This window comes from Capricornis sumatraensis, chromosome 3 (assembly GCF_032405125.1).
Source record: "Capricornis sumatraensis isolate serow.1 chromosome 3, serow.2, whole genome shotgun sequence".
NCBI lineage: Eukaryota > Metazoa > Chordata > Mammalia > Artiodactyla > Bovidae > Capricornis > Capricornis sumatraensis.
The window spans coordinates 170,282,431-170,299,839 of record NC_091071.1 but is presented as its reverse complement, the minus strand read 5'-3'; the positions used below and the strand labels follow the sequence as shown (position 1 = coordinate 170,299,839).

Sequence of the window (17,409 nt, the reverse complement as noted above, 5' to 3'; positions counted from 1 at the left end):
GGCGAGTTCTTTACTACTAGCACCACCTGGGAAGCCCAGTTTATGTTTAGACCTTGGAAAAGTTCCTGAACCTTTCTGGGCTTATTTTTCTCTTTGGGAAAATGGATGCCATGATACTTGCTCTCTGGTTACTTCACTGCATTGTGAGGGGGCACCAAATCAGGAGAGTATGCACGTCAAAGTGCATTTTGAGTGGTTAAGTGGTGATGAGTGGTTTTAATTGCTATAATAGCTAACGCTGAATGTTCATATTGGGCCAATAGCTGATCAGCTATAGCTTATCCAATAAGCTTTTCAGGAACTTTGCACGTTTTTTTCCCCCATTATAGGGATGAGGAAATTGATGCCCTGACAGGTTCAGTTACTTTCCTAAGGTCTGACAACCTCTGACAGAGATAAGGGTCAGTACTGGGCTTGCTGGCTGACACCTGAGTTCACATGTTCAAGCATCATGCTTTATCACCCACCTGGCAGCAGAACACTTAGATTCTGGGCCTGGCTGTGCTTTCTATATTCTTAGGGAAGTTTACCCGTCTATAAAATGGAATGGAGAAGGAAGTCATTTTGTAATCTCTGATGTCTTAACGGTCAGAGGGTGGTGTGTTCTCAAATGGTTTGTTGCACTGTATCTGCCCTGGTGGTCCCTTCCCCACCACGGAAAGGTTTGGAGCTATCCAGAAAGACAGTTTAGGCCTTAATGGCGGGAATCCAAAGGAGCAGAAGCAGAAAGGCTGCAGAAGAGAGGGGACACACACACAGAGCGTCCCCCCCAGCAGCTCTGCCAACCTGCGCTGAGATTGCCCCAGGCTCAGCTCTGCTTCCCTGGCTTATTGATTGAGGTGATTCTTCTGCCAGAACCCTGAAGGAGACCAATCTATGGTCAACAGACAGCTCCGGGGACAGTCCCTAAGCGCTTCCTATCTGCCGGGTGCCGTTCTGACTCCAAGGTCCAATGGATCTAGTCAGTCCCCTTCTCAAGGAGTTCACAGTCTCCTGGGGTAGACAGACATGTAAACAGCTAATGCTAATGCAAGTATACATGAATATTCAATAGGCAGAAACAGCCTCCGTGCTCTGGGAGCAAAGAGGGAGGATTTGCTGGAAACCTTGAAAGTGGTGTAGGAGAGCAGGGGAAGGGCACTCTGCTGAAGGAACAGTTCGAGCAAAAGCACGAGGTATGAAGTGCAGGGCTCATTCTCTGAAGGGCAAACAGCGCAGTGAGGTTAATTCCAAGCAAGTCCCAAGGGAGACAGAGAGATGAGGGTGGAAAAAGAAGGTTAAGGGTTGGGGCCAGACCATGAGGGCCTTGAATGCCAGAATGAGGAGTGAGATGGCCTGGGGAAGGAAGGAAGGATATGAGCTCTGGGGACTTCTACCTGGGGCCAACTGAGGGGGTGTCCTGACCCACACCAAGAGAGGACTTGCCCTGAGTTCACCCTTCAAACAAGTAGCATCTTACCCTTGAATCTTTCCCAGCTTGACGCTTCCAGCTCTGCAATCCTTCCCTCCCCCAGCCAGTCCTATAAGTGGGTCCAGATGGTCATTCCTATTTTAGGTCAGGGTGTGTGTTGGGGGAGGGGTAGCTATGAGCTCTATCAATCCTTTCCTGAGCTGTCTGTTAGAGGAGCTTCTTCCAGGACACTGCTGTGATCCTCTGAGCCTGGAAGGGCGTGTTAGGCCTTGGTGGAGATATCCCATCTGTCTGTGCGTGATAGGGGTGGCAACAGCAGAGGAGGCAAGGACACAGGCCAGGGAGGCTTTCGCATTGGGTAAGAGGACCAAGGTGACGTGTACAAGTGGGAGGCGGCCCTGTGGACAGGCTGTGATGGGGAACAAGCCTGGGACAGAGGCCCCAGAGGAGTCAGAGAAGGAGCTGGCTTCTCCCTCCAGGTACCTGGAATTCTCCAGGCAAGAATGCTGACTCTGCGACTCTATGGACCATAGCCTGCCAGGCTCCTCTGTCCATGCGATTCTCCAGGCAGGAATACTAGAGTGGGTTGCCATGCCTTCCTCCAGGGGATTTTCCTGACCCCAGGCATGGCAACCCAGTCCAGTATTCTTACCTGGAGAATCGCATGGACAGAGGAGCCTGGCAGGCTATGGTCCATTGGGTCGCAAAGAGTCAGACATGACAGAAGCAACTTAGCACGGCACATGGACCCCTTCAGGTACCTGCCTCTTCTCATGCCCCTGCTTCTGCAGCTGCTTAGACCAAGGGTAGGAGGATGCAGGCCACGGGGAAGGGCTGGGGCTCTCTAGTCAGACCCTGCTGAGCACTGGGCCTACCAACATCCATGGGGCCCTTAAAACTCTTGGGGCACTGCCAGGTAGCAGCTAACAAGCTAGGTTCCTGCCCTCAGACTGACTGTAGCTGTCATACTAAGCTTAGAAGTATTTGTCATTCATTCAGTTTAGCAAATACTGGTTAAGGAAATGCTCTGTACTAGACACTAGTAGACATTGGTTTTACAAAAGCGAAAAAGATAAATACAGTGTCTTCCTTCAAGGAGTTTCCAGCCTAGTGGGGGAGTCCAACAAGACATAGCCACAAACATGCTGTGAAGGAAAAGAACAAGGTATTCCAGGAGCTTTCTCATTTAGATTGGGAGGCCAGGGAAGAGCTCTCTGAGAAAGCGACATTTAATCTGTGACTTGAAGGATGAATGGAAGTTAGCCAGTTTGGGAGGCAGTAGGGGCCTTTCAGGTGAAAGAGAACAGTATGTGCCAAGTCCGTGGGATATGAAACAGCATGGCCCATGAGCGGAACTGAAAAAAGCTGTAGAACAGTGAACAAGTAAGCAAAAGGGCATGATGCAGGGCCCTGTAAGCCACGGTGTATTTGTGTTTTACCTAAAGTGCAATGGGAAGCCACTGAAGGCCGTAGAGTAAATGTGGTGCTTGTGTTAGTACTACCAGATTTGTGGCAGACTCTGAGAAAGGCTGACTTTGGTTGTTTATTCATCCATATACACAATAAATGTTTAAAGAGCACCCACCAGCCCTTTGCTAGAATTATGGGTTGACAGTGATAGAAGAGGCATGTCTAAGGTATAGATTTTCCTTGGAGACCTTCCTCCAGAAGAGATGAGACAGGTATAATCAATGAATCAAGATGCAATTTCCTCATTCCACAAACACATACTGTACACCTCTTCTATATCTGTGCCAGGTGCTGGCTGTTGCCCTTCACGGATCACACACATGGGCCACAGGAGAGGCACAAACACACTCAAAAGAATTTTGACTGGGTGAGAATCATTTTCAGCTGTGATATCTGTGCGGCCTTTATAAAAACATCCATGCAGTCACTCGGTAAATCAGGAACTATCTAGTGGGCATCTGCTCTGCCCTAGGAACAGTGCAAGCTGCTGAAATTAAGGACCTTAGAGTTCCATAACAGAGGCAGATGTGTGCCCCACAAATGCATTAAAATATTAGGTGCTAAAAATAGACCAGCATTGAAGGAGGGTAATTCAACAGAAAAAAATCTTCCCCAAAATGCACAGCTCCCACCTTTCTGAGCGGATGTAGCCATACCTCTCACCAGCTTAATTCTGAGCTGCTGCCTTCCTTCTTTGTCCTCCCATTTCCCCTTCCCACTCCAGCAGATTCCATTTCCTTTGTCTAGGCATCTGTTTAAAAAGCCCAAAGAATTCAGGATTTGAGCCTGGCTTCTTCATATGATACTGTACGATCTCAGACAATTATTTCACTTCCCTGAGTCTCAGTTTTGCCAATTGTACAGTGAAGGGATGGGATCACATCTAAGGCTTGTGACTTACTCCAGCCAGGGTGATATCCACACCCCTGCACATTGCTCGGCAAGGCCTCCCTTCCTTTGCGCCACTGCGCGCACCCATCCTGGAGCCACCTGGCAAACATCAGGACTTGGTTCAAATATCTCCAGGCAAGTTTTCCCTACTTCTACACATATGCCACACATTATTTTTAGCTTAGCCTTCCTTTATGCTACCACTACCTCGTGAAAGACCACAGAATGAAAAAGAGAGGGCAACAGACTTGGAGTTGAGTCCTGGCCACTTATCTTACCTCTTAAGCCTCAGTGCGGGAAATGGGAGCAGTGACAGACTTTATTTTGGGGGGAGCTCCAAAATCCAAAATTTCATGGACTGCAGCCATGAAATTAAAAGACGCTTGCTCCTTGGAAGAAAAGTTATGACCAACCTAGACAGCATATTAAAAAAAAAACAGATATTACTTTGCCAACAAAGGTCCATCTAGTCAAAGCTATGGTTTTTCCAGTAGTCATGTATGGATGTGAGAGTCGGACTATAATGAAAGCTGAGCGCCAAAGAATTGATGCTTTTGAACTGTGGTGTTGGAGAAGACTCTTGAGAGTCCCTTGGACAGCAAGGAGATCCAACCAGTCCATCCTAAAGGAAATCAGTCCTGAATACTCATTGGAAGGACTGATGCTGAAGCTGAAACTCCAATACTTTGGCCACCTGATGCGAAGAGCTGACTCACTGGAAAAGACCCTGATGCTGGGAAAGATTGAAGGCAGTAGAAGGGGACAACAGAGGATGAGATGGTTGGATGGCATCACCAACTCGATGGACATGAGTTTGGGTATACTCCCGGAGTTGATGATGGACAGGGAGGCCTGGCTCGCTGCAGTTTATGGGGTAGCAAAGAATCGGACAGGACTCAGGGAGTAAACTGACTGAACTGATGTTCGCATGTCTAGGGGCTTCCCAGGTGGCGCTGGAGGTAAAGAACCCTCCTGCCAATGCAGGAGACACGAGACGTGGGTTCGATCCCCTGGTCGGGAAGAGCCCCTGGAGGAGGGCATGGCCACAATTCTCGCATGTCTAACCAGTTTGTAGGGATTAAAAACAATGTCAGGTGCGTCGCACCTAAGGATCGCTCAATAAGTAGAGACGGCACCACACCTCTCAGAACCCCTCAGCGTACTGAATTACTGAGTGCTTGGTGAAGCTCCCGCACTAGACTGCGCGCTGCCTGAGGGCTCAGGCAGCGCCTGGCCGCCGGCGCAACGGCGCGGCGCTGGTGGGCGCCGGGCCCAGAGGGACGCGGCTCCTATTCCCGGGGGGAAAGCCAAGCCGGGCGGACCCCATCTCCGGGAAGTGACGCCACCCAGCGAGCGGCACTGGAGCAGGGGCTGGGCCGGTAGGCGCACGCAGCATGGCGGAAGCGGAAGGGAGTTCGCCGCTCCTGTTGCCGCCGCCGCTGCCTCCCCCGCTCGGGATGGCGGAAGTGGAGGCGCCGACGGCGGCCGAGACGGACAAGAAGCAACTTAGCGGTGCTGGCAGCGGCGCCATGGACGTGGAGCGGAGCCGCTTCCCCTACTGCGTGGTGTGGACGCCCATCCCGGTGCTCACGTGAGTCTTCTCTGGCGTTCGGCCGGGACAGGGAGAGATGGGCCGGCGCGGTGTCCTCTGGCGGCCTCGGGCCAGCCTCCGGGCCCAAAGCGCACCAAAGCCTTCCCGAGGGGCCGGGGTTCAACAGTACCCCGCCAGCCGCGTGTTGCCTGTGGTGCTGACGGATGGGACCGGCTCCTCGCCCTCGTTACACCTGGTCTGATCTGAGAGACAGTTGTTGACCGTGGAGAGGTTCAGAGGCTGGGAAGCTCAGGACCTGTGGGCGTACAGAAAAAGGGCCCCTTGACTTAGTGTGAGAGAGACATCTTCATTCATTCACTGGCTTATTCATTCATTAAACAGACGATTACTGGTCACTTCCTGTACGCAAGACATCCTGCTGGGTCTGGAGGCCCAGAATGGAAGTTTGGTTGGGACCACAGTGACTCCTGGGATGTCGTCATTGGAAGGGCCCCCAGAAATACCACCACACCATCTCTGTTGCAAAGCGTATTTAGGTCCCAGGCAGTCTGCCCACCAGACCAAAGTTCTTTCTATGGCATCAGATCAGCCTTTGTCAGAAAAGAAAGCAAGTGCTCCAGAAAGTGCTGGCGCCTTGTAGCAAGGAGCCGCAGGGTTAGGAAGGTAGGGAGCTGGTTTGCCCTGGTGCTTCAGCCCTGACAACTGATGATAACCATTACCCACCGTGCTGGACACTTGGCTAAGCTGTTTTACACTCATTTTCTCTGAGTTTCACAGCCACTTTCTGAGGTAGGAATTATAGCCTCAGATGATGGATCTCTACCATTGAATGTCTAGATCAGGTTCACACGACAGTAAGCAAAACCATCCCAACACCATTTTCTGACTTGCTCTCTTTTGACCACATCCTGTTCCCTCTCACCTGATGGAATAGACTTGTTTGTTCCCTGTATCAAAAACAGCCAGGTGAAAAAAAAAAAAAAAAGGAACAGCCAGGTGGTATGGAGAACGGATCATTTTTGTCCTTATATGTTTCTGATTCTAAAATGAGCTCTTTTTCTTAAGTCTTGCATCATGTTAAAATACTTGCGTTGTTTCTGTTTCAAATGCTTTTGCATTTCTTTAAGAATATCCAAGTCTGAGTCCTTTAAAAATAAAAATATTTAAGAAAGTGTTTTCATTGATTAATTCAATATTCCTTATAGCACACCTGCTCAGCGACTCCTGTGTGCCTAGAATAGTTCTAGGTGATAAGAATATATAGTGGTGAGTAAAGCAGGTATGATCCTTGCTCTCACAGTGTTAAATCATGGTGGAAGCAGATAGACAGTAAACAAGTGAATTATAAAAGAACTGATAGTGATTAGTGCTATGAAGAAAGTAAAATATTAATGTGAGAATAAGTGGGAGGGACTGTATTGGTTTTGCTAAAAATTGTGTTGTTATCCCAAGATCTCTTTGGTTTTCCCCTGTTCTCAAAAACACGTTTGCAGAGTCCTCTGCTCTTCAGAAAGCTGGTAGCAACGTTGAGTGGAAGCACCACAGTCCCCCGTCATCTGGGCCAGAAGCAGGGCACACTCCGTTTCTATGCAGATCTGTGTACAGGTGTTCATAAGATGAATCTGGTGCCCCTGTCAGAGGGCTCATGTTCCCATCAAAGGACTCGCCCTCCAGCAGAAGAAAGAGAGAGGTGAACCATTGTAGTGCATTATGGTAACTGCTGACCTCAAGTGCAGAGCTAGGAACAGATGGGGCACAAGGAGCTGTCATTGATTTTGGAGGGGGAGGATCAGAGAGAAAGCAACTGAATCCAGAGATCTGTCTGTCCCCTCAGAACTGTTGATGATTCTGCATGAAAAGCCTGATAACAGCTAGTGCTACTACAAAAAACAGCGAAGAGTAGATGCTTACTCTGTTCTGGGCTCTGTTCTAAACATTTTATATTCACTGTCTCATACAGTCCTCACATCAACCTACGGAAATAAAATAAATACTATCACTCCCATTTTATAGATGAGGAAACAAAGGCTTTGAAGCCAGCATAGGGCTTTTTCCACTGAAATACTCTACCTTACTAGGTAGAGGTCCAGGGTCAGTAACTCATTCATTCAATAAGCAGATCTTGAGGCCCTGTTACATACTAGGTCTGACTATACGGTAGTCCACAAAGCAGCTTTGGAGCTTGCCTTCATGGAGCTTCCAGACTGACAAAGACTTTGAGAGTTTCTTCTCTGGGGCTTCCCCAGGTGCAGGCGCTGCCATTGTCTCCAGTCTTTATTCTAACCTCCAGCACAGCCGTGGCACGTGGAGTACTGGTCAAAGCCATACCTTTGCCCCAACCAGATGAAAGAAATTGAGGGGAAGAGGGGGAGAGGGATCTTGAGATTAGGGTCTGAGAGGTCTGAGTCCTTTCCCGTAATCCTGAGTGTCCATGCTGTGGCCACTATGAATCTTCAGCAACTTATACACCAGTCCAACCAGTCCTATAGCAAGTATTTATTGTACACCTCATGATAACAACATTGAGCAACTACCAAGTGCAAGGAAGTGTCAGGCATTTTGCAAGTATATCCTGTTTGATCCTCACAATTATGCCGCACTGAGGCACTATCATTAGCGTTCACCTGTCACTGAGAGATGGGAATGAGTGCCTGCCCAAAACACAGTCCAGGCTCCACCCAGGTCTGACTTCAGAGCCTGACTCCATTCTTAAATGCAGGACATTCACTCATTCAGCATTTAGTCAATGACTGTTTGGCTCTGGTCATGTGCCAGGCACTACCTGTGGGCTACTCTAATACCAGAGAGAGAATCCCTGCTCTCTTGGAGTCTACATGCTAGTGAGGAAAGACGGGCTTTCCAGGTGGCACTAGTGGTGAAGAACCTGCTTCCCATTGCAGAAGACATAGAGATGTGAGTTCGATCCCTGGGTCTGGAAGATCTGGAGAAGGAGATAACCCACTCCATATTCTTCCCCGGAGAATCCCATGGACAGAGGAGCCTGGCAGGCTACAGTCCATAGGGTCGCAGACATGACTGTTAGACATGACTGAAGCAACTTAGCACGCAGGCAAGGGGAAAGACAGTGACCATATAAGTGAACAAGGTAATCTGAGATTGTAGCAGATACTATGAAGAAATTAAAGCAGAGCAATGGGATCTGGGGTGTCTGGGGTTGTGTGTGGCTACTTCAGAAGGCATCATCAAGGGAAACCTCCAAAGTTGATGGCTGAGCTGAGGCATCAATGATCAGAAGCAACCAGCTATTCGAAGCTCTAGAATACAGTTTGGGATGAAAGCCAGAGCAAAAAGCAAAAAAAGCATTGAGGTGGGAGGACTTGGTGTGTTTGATGAACCAGAAGTGGGCAGTGTAGCTAGCGAGAAGAGTGAGGTGGCATCAGAGGATAAGCAAGATGAGGCTATTGGGAGGAGTTTGGAGTATATAAGTGTAACAGGAAGCCTTCAACGAATGTCAAAGCAAGGGAATGACAGAATCTGGATTACATTCTTAAAAGACCACTTGGGAATCCCCTGGTGCTCCAGTGGTTAGGATTTAGGCCTTTCACTGTGGGGGCCTGGGTTCAGTCTCTCATCTGGGAACTAAGATCCCTCAAGCCATGTGACAGCAAAAAATTTAAAACAGACCACTCGGTCCCACCATCCTTTCAGGTCCTCAAGCTGCAGCCCAGAAGTGCTCTATTCTGTCGTCATGAAACCATCCAGTTTCCTTTGAAAGATCTTCTGAAGCCATCTGCTTCTCACCACCCCACCACCAGTACTCTGCTCAGGATCACTGTCACCTCTTGCCAGTACTCCAGAAGAGCGTCTGAACTCCTGTCCTCCCATTCTCCAAGCACATGCAGTGCTTTGCTGCCTTTGGAGTTCTGCTGTCTGCCTCTTGACATCCTGTCCTTTCACAGGTCTGGGTTAAAGGTCACCTCCTCTGTGACGTCCTAGCCCCACATAATTGTTTCCTGGGGTTGCATCTCTAGGTTTTGCCTCCACCTCTCCAGCAGGCAGCCTTAAAATCACACATGGCTGCTGGCCCTGTGAGGCCTTTTTTTTCCCCCTGTGAGTCCTTCTTAAACTGATCAGTCTCTCCACCACCTAGTTCCTGTGGAGCCATGGTTCTCAGACCCTAGACAGATCTGGAGTTCCTATGTGTTTTGCATATAAGGGTCCTACTGCGATTTGGGTGTTTGTAAATGCCTGTGACTTTGAAAAGTTTGAACTCAATTCCTGTAATACACCGTGCTTTTGTCTGAATCTCTACCCTTGCACGTATTGTTTCTTCATCAGTTCCTCAGAGGAAGCTTCTGAACCTACCCCCCACCCAACACACATACACACACACACATATATTGGTTTAAATGCTCCCCCCTACTTTTAAGAAAAAACAACAGCTTTTTATTGAGATGTAAAGTATAGCATAAAGGGTACAAATCTTAAGTGTATGGGTCAACGAACTCTGCATATGTGTACGCGCACATCACCCAGGTCAAGAAAGGACATTTTTAGTATCCAAGGGAACTCCCTTGTGCGTGTCAGTTCTGCCACAGAAATAACCCATCTTCTCCCTCCAGCACAATAGATTAATTTTGCCTTTTCTTGAACTTTATATAAACAATACTATGCACGCATTTTTGTGTGAGATTTCATTTACTTTGCTTATGTCTGTGAAGATCTGTGTTGTACGTAACAGTTTATTCTTTCCTATTGTTACCTGCTGTGCCACTGTGTGACTATACTCCAGTCTACATACCCACTTTATTATTGTTGGACATTTAGCTTGTTTCTAGTTTTTTAATCAACTTTATTGTGGTATAATGTGCTTTTAAGTGTGCAGTTCAGTGAGTATTGACAAATGTTTTTTCTAGCTATGTGTTTTTCTTCTTTAAAAAATTTTTTTTCTTTTTCCTTTTTCCTGCTGTTTTTTAATAAAGGTGCTGTGAATGTTCTTGTCCACAGCTTTGGTGGACACTGGCACCAAAGGTTTGCTTTTGTGGGGTGTATACTCTGAAGTGGAGTTTCTGAGGTAGAGGGTATAGTGCCCATTTGTGAAAGCTGTAGAAACGGCTTATATCCCAGCAGCAGTGAAGGAGCATTCCCGTAGCTCCGCGTCCGCACCTCACTCGGTATTACTGTCCTTGGAGTTTAGCTGTGTTGCGGCCGCACGGATTCCCCCTCTGTTACTCGTCTGCACTGGCCTCTCTTCCCTACTCCCCCGCCCCTCACACCACCCTCATGGGCACATGTATTATACTCATCTGCTCTCAAGCCGGATGGAGTGTCCCCAGCTCTGCCTCACCAGCTGAAAGACTCCCCTGAGCTCTGCCCTTCCATGTCCTTTTCTCCCACAGGTGGTTTTTCCCGATCATCGGCCACATGGGCATCTGCACATCCACAGGAGTCATTCGGGACTTTGCCGGCCCCTACTTTGTGTCGGTGAGTTCCCCATTCTGCCCCCTCTGGAGGGCTCTGAGGCTCCCATAGAAGGCTGGCCTATCTTGCCGGCAGGCAGCCTTCCCATGTCCCTAGTATCCAGAGAGTACAGCTGCCCCATAGTCCTGGCCCTGGCCCTCTGCTCCCCACCAGTGTTTTGACCCCTTTTCCCCTTCTCTTGCCTCCAGGACAGGCCGGGAGGGCAGTGTGGCCAGAAGGAGTCTTAAGTAACTGACCCAGCTATTGGCCCACCCCGGGGGTACCAAGACATGGGTAGGGGTTAGAGGCAAGAGTGGAGAGTCAGACCATCCTGGAACTACAGCTCTGGACCTTCAGAAGGTGGGAGTCACAAGGTGGGGGCACATGGGAGGCTGACATGGTTCCCTGGGTGTGGCCATGGAGAAGAAGGGGCAGGCCTTCTAGAATGAACCACCTGTGTTCTCAGGTCTGCTCCCCGGGGCTGGGCCCACGATCGGGGCAGTGGGCTTGCTCCAGATAAGCAGGCAGCATCCTGCCTATTTCAGGGCTGCAGCTTCCTCTCCATCAGAGGCTAGACGAACAAGTGTGACAGTGCCAACCTGCCTGATTCATATTTATCATGATCTCTAACCCCACAGAGGTCTTTCCTACCCCTTACTTTCAGTGTCATACACGTTGATGAGAATTCATCTCTGACCAGCTCTGTGAGCAGATGCTAAACCCAGATTCTGTCCCTGTGTAACTCCTGCACTCCACATCTGGTGCGGCAGGTCTAGGACTCGGCTATAACATCTCCCTCAAAGGAGGCCTCTTGAGACCCAACCTCTCTGTCCCCCGCAACCCACCCCACGTCCTGCTCCGACTGCAGCCACACTGCCAGGCTCCATGTGGGCCACCACTGTCAGGTCAGGAGGTCAGAGGGTGTCCTCGTTAACACTATCAAGGAAACCACCTCCCTGTGGGCACAGACCAGAGACTGACCAGAGAACCTGGAGAAAACCAGGCCCAGAGAGGGGGAGAGAATTACCTGGGCGCCACAGGGAGCGGCGGCCATGCCTGTACCCCAAGTGTCTGGCCTCTGGGCACAGGGCTCTGTGCACTCCTGTCGTGTCGCCTTCTTCACACAGGAAAGCTGCTGCAAGCACTTGAGATACCCCACCAGCCCCAGAGCAGGGCCCACGCCCCCCTCATGCCCACCCCACGTACCTCCTTCTGAGTTGCGACACTTTCACCACCAACCCAGGTCTGTCTTTCTGGCCGGATGCAGGCTCCCCACTGACCTCTGCTCTTGTTCCCCAACAGGAAGACAACATGGCCTTTGGGAAGCCTGCCAAGTAAGTGACGAACATGCATGTGACTGGCCCTGGAGCCAGGTTCCTCTGCCTGGAGCAGCAGGCCAGGCCTTCTGGGGCACAGCAGGAGCCAGCAGCCTGAAGAGGGATTGAGGGGGGCGCAGCCAGGGTCCACCAGAGGGTCTGGCCTTGTACCACACATTTCCTGCTCTGGTCCCTGGCCGGGTCCTTTACCCACAGGCCTTCTAGGCCTTGCCTTAGCCCTACAAGGTCATGTTCTCAACTGCGTCGGAAAGGTGAGGGAAAGAAGGAAAAGGTGCGAAATGGAAAGAAGGTGGCAGGACTGGAACTTGCACGCAGGTCTGTCTCCCTCCAAACCTGGACCCTTTCTCCTGCCCCTCAGGGAACAGACACACCATTTAAGGTGTAAGGGAGGCATTGTTTAGAACTCTGCTGGAAAGTTCTGGTTGGAGAGAACGAAAGCAAATTTAGGCCCTCCTGAAGTATTGCTAGTTTGCATGGGGGTTCAGGACCTCAGTTTTTCTGTCTGGGGGCCTGTCTCTCTCGTGGCCTGGAGACAGCGCTTTAGTCATCGGTCTGCTCAGGAGAGCGTCAGGTGCCCTGTTGGCCGAGGCAGCGTCCACGAGGGTGGAGCCCTGGAGGAGGCACCGCGGCAGGCAGCCGGGAGTGGGGCTCCCAAGCCCTGCTGGCGTCCTCAGGGGCCTCTGGCCTGGGTGTCTGCTGCCAGCCCACTCTTCAGCAGGAGTTGGAAGGGCACCAGGCACCTGTTTCCAAGCAGGAACCACCGAGCAGCCCAAGTCCCCACAACACTTCCCCACAACACGTCGCCAGACGGCGGCGGTTTCTCTCCGGTCCTGTCTGTAGGCTCCTCTGTCAAGCCACTCCCCACACAGCAGCCAGAGGGCGCTCGAGCTCCCAGTGCCCCCGCCTGAGAGACCCTGTGGGCTCACCCCCAGCTTGAAGGTCGTGAGCTTTCAGCTCCACCGGCTGTTCTACTCACCCTAGCCTCCCGAGTGAGGCGATGAGGGGAAAGACGGATAAACACCTCAGGAGGACATTCAGGTCCCCAGACATGGCCTCCTGCCTCCCCACCCTCAGCGTCCAGCCTCCCTTACCCTGTTCCTCCAAACCCTCCAGCAGTGCCCAGTGTCTTCATTCCTGTACACGCCACGCAGCGTCATGCCCCTTCCTCCCTTCAGACTGTTCCCTCTGCCTGGAACGTCCACTCCCCACTCTGTGCCTGGATGCTGCCTCCTGTTTCACACCAGACTCAAGTGTTCCTGCTTCCCCCCCGCCCCCACTGCCGCCTCCCAGGGAAGCCTCTCACACGCCGACTGAGTGAGCCCGTGTCCTCTGCAGGATCTGCGAGGCCGCGGCATGTCACACTGTTCAGCTGCCAGCTGTGTGGCTCTCTCCCTGGACCTGGCTCACCCCTGCAGCCTCCGAGCCCGCTCAGGGCCCCACACAGAGCAGGCGTCGGGGGCACTCATGGAGCTGAGCCAGTGCCCAGAACGCCCTCTTTCCCCCTCTCAGGTACTGGAAGCTGGACCCCGCTCAGGTCTATGCCAGCGGGCCCAACGCATGGGACACCGCTGTGCACGATGCCTCTGAGGAGTACAAGCACCGCATGGTAGGTGGGCCACCCCTGGGGGCGGGAAGCAGGGTGGGAGGGCGCCCCCCGCCCTCACGCCCGCAGCCCGGCCTGACGCAGCCCTCCCTGCATCTCCAGCACAATCTCTGCTGTGACAACTGCCACTCGCACGTGGCCTTGGCCCTGAACCTGATGCGCTACAACAACAGCACCAACTGGAACATGGTGACGCTCTGCTTCTTCTGCCTGCTGTACGGGAAGTACGTCAGGTGAGCCCCCCGGGGCTGCGCTTCCACAGATCCCAGCAGGGCCACGCATCCCAGCAGGGCAGCTTCTGGGGTCCTTCAGCCAGCAGCGCCGAGCCAGCGCTGATGGAAGCCGCGGAGGTTCTAAAACGACTAGCTGAGCTGGCCAAGAAGGCGTGCCTTCCAAGGCCGGCTCTGTCCCCTGCTCACGGTGAGATCTCTGGGAGTGGCCCTGGCCTCTCAAGCGGCACTTGCCCTTTGGTAAAACAGAGATAAAGATGCTGGCTCCTCAGGGACGCTGCACGTGCGCAGAGCCCTGTGCTCAGGTCAAGGTAGCCAGGTAGACCCTCGAAGAGGGTGGATGACCCCACAGGGTCCCCTCCCAGCTTCCCTTGCCAGAGGCAGGGTTCTGGGCAGGTGGGCCCCCCATGGTGGTCTGGGAAGGCCTTTGAGGCCACGGCCCCATGACTTGTGAGGTAGCACAGGCCGTAGTCACGATTCACAGGTTGAGGGAGCTCGGAGAGGTGGAGTGACCCACCCACAGGGCCCCACACACCTGGGCTAGCCTGGCCTCCTCTCCAGGCTTCCCTTCAGCTGCACTCATGGTTCAGAGCTTCTGAAAAGGAGGTTCTTTTCAGAAGAATCTTTTAGTTCAGAAGGTTTTAGAGGTCCCCCGGGAAGCCCTTAACTACAGTCACACAGAGGCTGAGACAAAGCCTGGGTTGAAGCTGGGACCCTGACTCCAGCCACAGCCCTGTGCTGACTCTCGCTAGCCCCTCCCCACCTCGTAGGCTGTCTGCACCACACAGACTACAGAATTCCTGGTTCTCTTGCCGGAGACCCCTCTCCAGACAGGAGCGATTGTGGACGGAGTCAGGAAGGCCCAGAGGGTGGGCCTGTCTTCCTGTGCCCACCTAGCAAGGTGTCCGATTGCCAGGCGCCTGGAATGGCGGCCGCCTGGGATAGGAGCTGGTGGGCCTCCGTAGTGGACCAGTCCCTCAGTTGACCGAGTTTGGGCCTGAGAGGGTGGGTCCGGGAGCTTCCTGAGGGGAGCAGCCCCGTCTGGGTGTGCAGGTGAACGGTGTTCTGAGCCGCACACCCACAGGCCCCTGCGGCCCACACACTTCTCTCTCTCCACCAGTGTCGGCGCCTTCGTGAAGACCTGGCTGCCTTTTGTCCTTCTCCTGGGCATCATCCTGACCGTCAGCTTGGTCTTCAACCTGCGGTGATGGCCGCTCCATGGCCCTGGGCCCACCTGGCTCCTGAGAAGGCAGCCGCCACCCCCCTTTTCGTCCCAGATTGTTTGTCCTCGCCCCGAAAGGCAGGGATGGGCCTGTTGGGTTTGACCCGAGGTCTGGGCTAGGCAGGATGGAGCGAAAGGCTGAGGTTGAGTTTGGGGCAGAGGTGTTTGCATTTTGTGCCTAACCAGTTGCTCAGAAGCTCCTGGACCCCTCCATCCCAGGCTTGTGACCCCTCCATCCTCGAGATACCCTTTGTTTATCTGTCAGAAAAGCCTTAGTTTCCCTCTGGAGCTGGGCTCCCTCTGCCTCAGCCCACTGACTGGCAGGGGAGAGAAGGGCATTTGGACCCACCAGCCAGGGCAGCCCTGGGGCCAGAGCTGGGCTTGAAGCCCATTCTCCTGCCAGGGCTCTGGTCCCGGGACGAGGGCACCCTGAGAAGTCTCCATGAGCTCGGCGCCCCGGGGCCTGCCTTCTCCACTGGCCACTGGAATGGCCCAGCAGGACTGACGGCCCCCTCAGATGGTTGTCAGAAGCCGCGCTCGAGGTGGTTTGGGCCCCACTGCGGGCGGCCTCCAGCCCATGCAGCACTCTCTTCCCACTCTCCCAGGGCCTGCAAGCCCTTGGGCCTATCATCCCCTGCAGTTTGGGGCCTGGGCTCCCCCAACCAGGCTGGAGAAAGGAGTGATATATCCAGGGTGACCCCTGCATATCAGAGCAGGGTCACAAAGCTTGGCCTCAGCCCCAGGTGTGGACTTCGCACTGGTGACTGGACAACCTCCAAGATGTTGCGGGGGTGGTTGGTGCAGCCAGCCCCATCAGAGGGCTGAAGGGGAGCTGTTTCTGCCCTCCTCCCACGGCTCCCCCTTCTCTCCAAGATGTGGACGGGCCCGTGCCGCCCCCCTCACCTCTGCTCCACAGATTCCTTTGTGTGAGCCTCCCTGGACAGGACAGTAAAGAGTTTTAACTCCAGACCAGGCCTTGTCCTTGTTTTCTCCCTTTGGTGGTCCCTGGGTTCACTGAAGATGTGAGTTCCCTTCAGCTCCTGTCTTCTGGGCGAACGTGGCTTCCTCTGTCCCCAGCAAGGGGTCTGGTTGCCGAGGACATGGCTGTCTGGAGCTTAGACTCAGCCTCCCTCGGGTGTATTCCGCTCTGAGCCTGAGCTATGGAGGTTCCTCATCACGCCTCATCCACCGCCCCGAAGCTGTCTCCCTGAGGCAGGCAGATAGTGAAACCCCTCCCACATTCCCTTTCGGGAGGAACTTGGCAGTAGGATTGGGGGTCAGCGCAGGGCTGACCCCAGAGGCCAGGCCGCTGCCCTGCTCCGTGGCGTTTCTGCTCGTCGTGACCTTCAGGACCCTGCAGTCTCACTCTGCATCCTGGCCTCCACTGAAACAGGGTAGCGCCCACTCTCTACACCTGCCTGCTTATGGTCCTCTGCTTTCCACCTGTTAAAGTCATGCCCTTCCTTCCCAGCTTAAAAGCCACTTCCTTGGCGAAGTCTTTCCTAATCTTGCGCTACGCCAGGTGTCACTTTAGTTGAGCTAGCAAAAGATTTGGTCTCTGAATCCTGAAATCCCAAGGATGGCCCTCCGGGCCCTGGATCAGGTGTCCGTCAGCTCACTCCAGACCCTACAGTGTTGCAGTTTGCAAGCCTGGGGGTTCACCAGGTTAGGGTAGTGCCACCTCCCCTCTTAAGAGCTATTCCATTTTCAAAAATCTGTTTTGCATATTGGGGTCCACCTAAGGTTTGGGGTTAAGTTCTGATACAGAGAACACAACGGCAGAATGGACAGCAAAGTTTTCGGGCCTGCTTTCACACAGCAGAATTTTAAATCAGCTGTGTGGTGATGGACCTAAATAGGTGTCATAAAATCACTAACGGTTACTAAGTGCTGATAAAATATGTCATTTACCCTCACCTCAGCCCCACGAGGTACATGCTGTCATCCCCATCTGAAGATTAAAAAAATAAGGGATTCCCTGGTGGTCCAGTGGTTAAGAATCTGCCTTGTAATGCAGGGGATGTGGGTTTGATCCCTGGTCTGGGAACTAAGATCCCATATGCCGCAGGGCAACTAAGCCCTTGCGCTCTAGAGCCCATGCACCCCAAGGAACGATCCCATGTGCCCCGACTAAGACCCAAGGCAGCCAAAATAAAATTTATATATTTTTTAAAATGCACAGAGAAGTGATGTGATCAGCTCAAGGTCACAGAGGTAGCGTGGAACCACGTTCAAAGGCAGCAACCGGGCTCCAGAGCCCCCCACTTGGAAC

At 52.7% G+C, this 17,409-nt stretch overlaps 1 protein-coding gene across 2 annotated transcripts; it reads left to right on the top strand.

Moving 5' to 3' along the window:
* The first annotated feature begins 5,166 nt into the window (after nt 1-5,166).
* TMEM222 (transmembrane protein 222) lies at nt 5,167-16,064 on the top strand. Of its 2 annotated transcripts, none has more exons than XM_068968079.1 (6): nt 5,167-5,363; nt 10,685-10,769; nt 12,048-12,079; nt 13,592-13,688; nt 13,788-13,918; nt 15,036-16,064. In XM_068968079.1, the coding sequence occupies exons 1-6, from the start codon at nt 5,167-5,169 to the stop codon at nt 15,121-15,123; spliced, it is 630 nt and encodes a 209-aa protein (XP_068824180.1). In that variant the 3' UTR covers nt 15,124-16,064. The 2 variants fall into 2 exon arrangements, with proteins under 2 accessions (XP_068824180.1, XP_068824181.1); XM_068968080.1 differs by having other exon boundaries at nt 5,220-5,363; nt 13,788-13,909.
* The last annotated feature ends 1,345 nt before the right edge of the window (nt 16,065-17,409 follow it).